Raw genomic sequence first — 7,737 nt, 5'->3', positions numbered from 1 at the left:
CCCTTTTTTTCACTCTGACATTTTCAGCTCTGTCTAATCAAGTCTTTTTTTGACCTCAGCCTCTTAATCAGTTTACCATGTGATGGCACGAGTTGTTGGAACACTATCAATTCCCCCAACTGCAGGAGGAAGACTGGCACACAAATGCTATTTTATTCTACAACCATCACCAGGCATATTTTAGTTGCAAGAAAACCCAACAACTCTTGGACTAATATCTAATATCATAGAGGACTTACCACAAGCCTAAGACCCTTGATGGTTAAATTTCACCAGCTTGACACAGGAGACCAGCTGAGAGGCTAATTCCAACATGGCTATTACTAGAAGGACAGCTAAAATATTAGAAATATGGCTTTAGAAATGAGTGTGGATTTAAACTTCATCGTAACTAGACGTTATTATGCTAAATAATTATTGTTTAAAGCTGCAGTAGGTAACTTTTATAAAAAATGACCTGTTGTCATATTTGCTGAAACTTTCACTATATCCTGATGGTCTTACATGAGACGGATAATCTTATTTATACAACTTATTTGTATGAGAATTACCTACTGCAGCTTTAAACCAATAACAATGCGTCACATTTGTTCAGTTGAAAAATGTATGTCTGAAATGTAGTGGAATGGACTATAAAGAGGCAGAAACATTACTTTTCCCACTCTGGCAGTGACCAAAGACTGGTTCATGCTTCAGGAGAAGTATGTGCTGAAACGCAAGCAAGCGTTTTATTTTGAAAGTCACGACCAGAAGTCATTCCACGCGGATTGTCATCTGTGCTGTGTTATTATACCGAAGGCAGGGCGACGTCGTCAAATTAAAAGACCATGTCACTTAAGAATAACCCGTAGAATCTGGCACGATTATTTTCGCCAACAACAGAAATTAAATTTCTATCTCTGCAAAGTCTTTAGAAAATCAGTGGAACCGAGATCGAATCCTGTGGACCATGCTGATCAGGTATGTTATGGCCATTGTCTATTTACATTGGTGCATCATACCCCAAATATTATTTGTTTGGAAAATTCTAACTTTTTATTATTTTACTCCAGAATCTATTTTACCACAAGCTTAAAAGTTCATTATCAAGGGGAAATATCCAAAGTCAACGAGTTGCAAAGCTAGAACTCTTAATACAAAAGGCAGTATTGCAAGGTTTTGTCACTGGCTTCACCTGTTATTATTGAGCTGTGGGAAACCAGATCTATAGGAGAAACTCAACACCATAATTTAACACCGCAAATGATACATGTATATGCATTATATCACTATAACACCATGTATTATGCATGAAGTGTTGATAAATATTTAAAGGAGCAATCCTTGATTTCAGCAGGCTACTGTCTCATTTGCACACCAAACTGATGAATGGGGTAAGAGACCGTAGGGCACCACAGTAATTTACATCCCTCTCTTCTGATACATTACACTTTTTCCAAAACGCAGCCTTTCATCATCGAAAACCTCATAACAATTCACATGTAGAACAAAAGTCGTTTTAAAATGTCTGTCAAATGACAAACTGACAATAATATCCAATATGACTATTATTAGACATGACTGTTCAGTTTTGCTGAGTCCATCCTTTTAATGCCACAGACAGACTAGGACTGCTACACCCAGAAGATCCCAGGATCTCTACTCATACGATTTCCATGATGTGAGCCACCCCGAGGAGGTCCTGGATGCCCTGAGGAGCTTCTACTCTGATGGCCTGTTCACAGACATCGCCCTGCAGTGCTCCTCTGGCCAGGTTCTGCGCTGCCACAAGGTGGCACTCTGCGCACGCAGCTCATACTTCAGGGTCATGTTCACTGCTGACATGAAGGAGAGGACTGATAGCCTTGTCAGGTATGTGTGAGTGTGTGGGAGGAAGGGAGCAGTAGGGGTCATCATGGATGGATTATGCCAATTAAAGAGACTAAAAGCGCTCATATTGGATCCCCCGCTGCCATCTGCAGGCAATCAGCATTGACCCACCTTGTTCATCTGCATCATCTGCATCAACCCAATCAAGCCTGGTCTTATTGTGTAAGCAATACTAAATATTGAAGGGAGACACTCTTGTATGCAAATGTGTATGGATGAGTGGATAAAAAGCACTTAGGGCAATGTTATTTGCATGAATAGGAAATATTAAATCATGACAAAATAATAACAGCATAGAGTATACTGGTTCATATTGTGGCTTACAGCATCACATACACCTTTCTGGCAGTTAGTTATCCAGTTGAGGACATATTGCAAATGGAATGATTTAGAGATTTTAAAGGCTGTCATTCAGGTGGACAAGCTTGGTTCACGTCCCGTGTTGCTAACATCGGCAAACATCTGCTGAGCTGTACTGGCCTTAAGAGAGACAATGAAGCCCTACCAGCTCCAGCAGGGCTGTTCTCCAGCTCTCCCTGACCTCTGACCTCCCTGTAAGAGAGGGGGCAGGAGAAAAGAGAGAACATATTCTTCAAGGAATCAATAAATTATCACAAAAGACCTTTGAAACCACCATGGTGTCACCAGGGTCTTGTATTCTGCCTGAGCAGATGGTAATAGTTATCAGGGGAGCTGGGTCATGAAGATAATTTTTACAGCGTTTTTCTTCCATATTGTCCCCCATGATGAAATTATTGGGAACAATGGTGTTCACCCAATTACCCCGTTTAATGGATGTCAGGAGCACTTGTGGGGAATATTAGTTTAACTTTCAGAGGTTTAAAAAGCCAAAATAAGGGTTTTTTCATGTGCCAATATCTTAACTTTTACAAACTGACTATTGTGTTTCAGTATTTATGGAATGTGATCTTTTCATTTCTGATTTCAGCCGCTTTAGCTATGTTCACATTGCAATTCTGATTCTTTGCTCAGATCTTATTTTTTTGTTTGGCTGTTAACATTATTTTTTGAATGTGGCCCATATCAAAGTCACAAAGATCCAGATTCCATGTGATTTGTGACACATATGAGTAAAAAACGTACGCGTTGTTGCTGACATGACGTAAAGCAGAATCTGTGTGGAAGAGAATGCATCCATATAACTTAAATTGGATGCTGTGAAAAGTCAAAGTGACATTTTTATGTACCTTCCTTTGTCCTTCATTTGGTATTCTTTTAGAATAATTGTTGGGTTATAAGACTACCACTTGATTAACTAATGATTCAAGTTTAATGCCTTCAATATCCAAAGAAGGTTGGATGCTGGCATGCCAGACAGCCAACAGGCAACATATGTTTATTTTTAAGATATGCTGCCGCAACTTTGCCGATGGTAGACAATCACTCCGTGCACTTGCTACATCAACCACCAGTCTCTCATCTAAAGTCCCTATTTATTCCACTTCTCCTATTCAGCTTTCCTCTCTTCCCAGGCTGCCGGTGGTGGAAGTGGAGGTCTTGTCAGCCTTGGTAGACTACATCTACTCCTCCAGACTCACCATAACCCAGCTGAACGTGGAGAGCATGCTGAAGGCTGCTGACCTGCTGCAGTTTGGAGCAGTGAAGAGGGCCTGTGAGGCCTTCTTAGTGCGTCTGCTGGATGTAGACAACTGCCTCGGCATGCTGGCGTTTTCCCAGCTCCACGCATGCCTCACCCTGGAGAAAGAAGCCCGCAGGCTACTAGCAGGCAGGTCAGATATCGACTCTTGCCATTTGGTGAATTTTCTCTTGCAGTGTCGATATATTACATTTTAGACAAATTGGAGGCAGAGAAATGCCTTTCTTGATTCCAGTTTTTGCTTTTCATGTTACTAAATTTGTTTCCACTGTGCTGTGATCTTTAAAAGGTCATTAAGGTGAGGCTTTTCAAAGAAATTTCACACATAAACAAATGTATACAGACATAAATGTCAGTTCTTTCCTAGGATATAATAAACCATGTACTGTAGCTATGATTGCCATTGCTTTTCTCTGTAGAAGATTCTTATGTCGTCTGATGTTTAGACTGACACGTTACTGCAGGTTTCAGGAGGTAATGCAAGAAGAGGAGTTTCTAGAACTGGATCCTGACAGCCTGAATACTGTCCTAGCGGAGGAGAACCAGGAAGTGGTGGCCGAGGCGGTGGGCAGGTGGCTGGGTCATGACCCTCTCATCCGGACAAAACATCTCTCCTCCCTGGCACTGGTTAACCCAGCAAACCTCAACAATACCTTGCTGAAAATGCTTGGTTACTATGAGCTTAGTGACTTTGACAGCCTTCTGTCCTTGCTCACCTTAACGCCCATGTTCAAACAGCCCTCCATGAGCTTCACCAGGATGAGATCCAGCTACAAGATGATAGTAGTTGGGGGATACCGTTGGCGCCCTTTGCCTGGGGTTCAGTGCTGGGACCTGTCGAGTGGGGAGTGGGTGCAGGGTGAAGACATGCCGGATCACTCCAAGGAGAGTTATGCGGTGGCCTTACTGGGCTGTACCATTTATGTGAGCGGGGGGTACAGAACCAACAGCACTGAGGTGCTGGATGCAGTCTGGGAGTACAACAGCGAGTCTGACTGTTGGACTGAAGGACAGCCCATGTTGATTGCCAGGTACTTTGATAAAATGTCAGATATGTTTTTGAGTTGTTTGACACATTTTTTTGCTGCCTCTAATTAAATAAGATTTCAGTAAAAGTAGCAAAATCCTTTAGGCTGTGTTTAGACTGATGTGAGCTCTGCGTGGAAAAATGCAGCATATGGACACTTTGTGATGCATTCGGGATCCGCCAATGCAGAGAGCAGCTGCAAACAATACACACACACACACACACAAACGCAGGTTCACATGGCGAAAAAGTTTAACAACAGGAACACAATGTAGTGATGAATCAAATATGTTGAAGTGCACATTCCTGGTAGATTACTTTGTAACATGAATGCCATATAATACATCTTATATTTATCTGGCAGTGATAAAAAGGAATAAAATGATGGCCATGGTGATAGCCTTCCAGAGTTGTAAAATGCTTCCGTATAATATTATAAACAGCTGTGCAGTGTTTTGCTATCTGATAAGCCTTCAAACTCTTGGATCTTTTACACAACCTCGTCTTCCTGGATCATTTTTCATAGTCTCTCAATGATACCTGAAACAACATGGCCCCTCTCATTGCAACCCCTGGTTTTAATTTAAATGCCCACTCGCAAGTAAATGCATTCAAAATTTCACATACATATTTGTAGCAAAGTGTTGGTCAAGTATCAAAAGTAAAAGCACTAATAATGGAGACTGATCCCTTTCAGAATGTTACATATTGTATTATTGTAGCTAGTTGAGGTGGAGCTGATATGAACTGCTTTACTGCTAAGTAAAGTATTATTTATGTCTGAAATAAAATAAAATGGAAAATGGAAATTTTTGTAGTACTCATAGTACCTCAAAACTGTTAGTACAGTTATTGTGTAAATGTACTTGCTCTCCCCCCGCTACATTACTGAACATTACAGAACACAACATTTCTATTTTGGCAATACTGTTTAAACTTGGTATTTTTTTATATCTTATAATAATATTCATAAAACTCTGTTCAGGTACTACCACTGTTCTGTGGCCTGTTGTGGCTGTGTGTATGTTATGGGAGGCTACAGAGGAGGTTCAGCAATGCCCCGGACTGAAATGTTTGATCCCCTAAAGAGGACATGGATGGCTGTAGCTGATATGGTGCAAGGTGTGTTTCTACAACTATGTCACACATTTTACATCTCTCTGTTTCATGTAGATGTCATATTCAGCTGTCATAGGCTGTAGGATTTGTGCAAACAAGCTAAACTTACATCTATTGTCGCAGAGAGCCAGATGAGATCTATACACTCTCATATCTTTCCTGTAATATATATATATAGCCTATATGTGACTACAGCCAGCCGCTGGTTAGCCTAGCTTAGCATTTAGACTGCTAACAGATGGAAACAGCTAGTGTAACAAAATGACAACAAAACTTGAATCAAACAAACTCTTAATTAGTTAGCTTTAAAGGAGCTGGTACGTAGTTTTTGTTAGCGATGGATGGAGTCAGGCTAGGTGTCTCCAGTTGTTATACTAAGCTAAGCTATTGGGATGCTGACTGTAGCCTTATTATCATATATATCATATATTGATGGGCATACTGTAAATGAGGGTGGTATGAATTTTCCCAGTGAATAAGCCTATAAATTGACATGATCCTGCCTCTTTTTACAGGTGTAGGGAATGCCTCTGCGACTGTGTTGGGAAACAGCATCTATGTGGCAGGTGGTAATTGTGGCTTCAAGGGCATCTGTAGCTACGACAAGATCCAGAGGTACAAGGTGGACGTGGACCAGTGGAGTACCCTAACCACTTGCCCCCATCCAGGTAGTTCTGATATCAAATCTATTTCTGAAATAACCGACTTCTCAGGGGTAAAAAACATAACTGCTCTTGACTGTACACGCAGACAGACAGGACCTGTTTCCAGTTTAGCCATTATAATCCAATAATCTATCTTTACATAAAAATGCTCAGATTGAATCCCTGTTCTTGTCATGTCATTGCTCCCTGCAGAGTACGGGATGTGCCTGGTGTCTTTGAACTGCAGCCTGTACCTGGTAGGGGGCCAGACCACCCTCGTTGAGCGCTTCAACCCAGACACAGAGGAATGGATCCCGCTGGCCAGCATGAAGGAGAGGAGGATAGAGTGCGGGGCGGTGGCCATGCTGGGCTGTGTGTACGTCACTGGGGGCTACTCCTGCTCTGAAGGGACCTACCTGCAGAGCATGGAGAAATATGACCCTCACACAGATACGTGGGACATAGTTGGAGATCTGCCCGAAGCAGCTCGTTTGCATGGCTGTGTCTGTGTTTGTAATGGCACGTAGCGCGGAAGGGCAGCGGCGAGCCAGAGATACTGCATCATCACCTCGTCTTGGAACGACTGTTGTGCCATTTGGGTGAGCTGGTGTAATAGCTCCCCGTCAGGCAGTGATGTAGCAGCTGGTTTAAGTTTTATTGTAGTATATGTGGTTCTCCAGGGTCTGTCTCCTCCAAACCAACCGGGAACACTGGAAAACAAACTGGAAGGGGAATGTTTAATGTCCATGTACATTTCATTACCTCTGGGGTTAAAGAAATAGTTGACATTTTTGGAAAATATGTCTATTTGCTTTTTATTTAGCCCAAATATGACAAAATGGGTCACATAAATAGGTTAACCAGTAACTATACAAAACATAGCAGACTGTTTTTTCAGTTAGTAGCAAGAGCTGAAAGGCTTGTTTCTCAGCAAACATTTTGACTCATCAAAGCAAAGCTGTAATTAATACCATTAACAGTTTCTCTGTTGCATTGAAGAGTCAGTGAGGCCGCTGGTACAATGGCAGCGCTCTGATTCAGTGGCATGCTGTTATGAAGGGTCTTAGCTAATCAATATCAGTTCATCACATGATCGAATAGAGACTTGACACTGGACATCAACATCAACATACATATCACCCAGCAATTGTCACTGCATCTATGCATGATAAAAAATACCAAAGAAAACAAGAAGATATTCATGAAATTGAATTTATTTATTTATAGTTTATGTAGAATAAGCATATAGTTTTGATATAGTTTGCTACTGACTATTTTGCCAAATAAAAACCATGATGGAGAGATATATATAACAAATGTTAACATTTTAAATTTTATGTTCTTTGAACATAATTCTGATGTGGCACTTTGAATCACTCGCTAGGGCCTGTTCTGCATCCATCTCACGGGCCCTGGTGCAACCGCACTGCCTGTACTGTCTGTATTTATTGGCCCTGAAA

The 7,737-nt window shown here is 41.4% G+C and overlaps 1 protein-coding gene across 1 annotated transcript; it reads left to right on the top strand.

Moving 5' to 3' along the window:
* Window positions 1-949: 949 nt before the first annotated feature.
* Window positions 950-7,433, top strand: LOC118343409 (kelch-like protein 23). The gene is made up of 7 exons (XM_035682210.1): window positions 950-960; window positions 1,600-1,851; window positions 3,363-3,620; window positions 3,952-4,518; window positions 5,500-5,636; window positions 6,149-6,301; window positions 6,491-7,433. Exons 1-7 carry the CDS (start codon window positions 950-952, stop codon window positions 6,802-6,804), a joined length of 1,692 nt encoding a protein of 563 aa, XP_035538103.1. The 3' UTR covers window positions 6,805-7,433.
* Window positions 7,434-7,737: the final 304 nt, after the last annotated feature.

Source organism: Morone saxatilis, unplaced genomic scaffold (genome assembly GCF_004916995.1).
Source record: "Morone saxatilis isolate NCDOM2014 unplaced genomic scaffold, NCSU_SB_2.0 Contig11, whole genome shotgun sequence".
Taxonomy (NCBI): Eukaryota; Metazoa; Chordata; class Actinopteri; family Moronidae; genus Morone; species Morone saxatilis.
This window is presented reverse-complemented; position numbering and strand designations above follow the sequence as displayed.

What these genes read in the sequence shown, in the direction of transcription:
- LOC118343409 (XM_035682210.1), top strand. An exon ending in AGGACTGATAGCCTTGTCAG is followed by an intron (nt 1,852 to 3,362) that starts GTATGTGTGAGT and finishes CTCTCTTCCCAG; the next exon opens with GCTGCCGGTGGTGGAAGTGG. An exon ending in AACCACTTGCCCCCATCCAG is followed by an intron (nt 6,302 to 6,490) that starts GTAGTTCTGATA and finishes TGCTCCCTGCAG; the next exon opens with AGTACGGGATGTGCCTGGTG.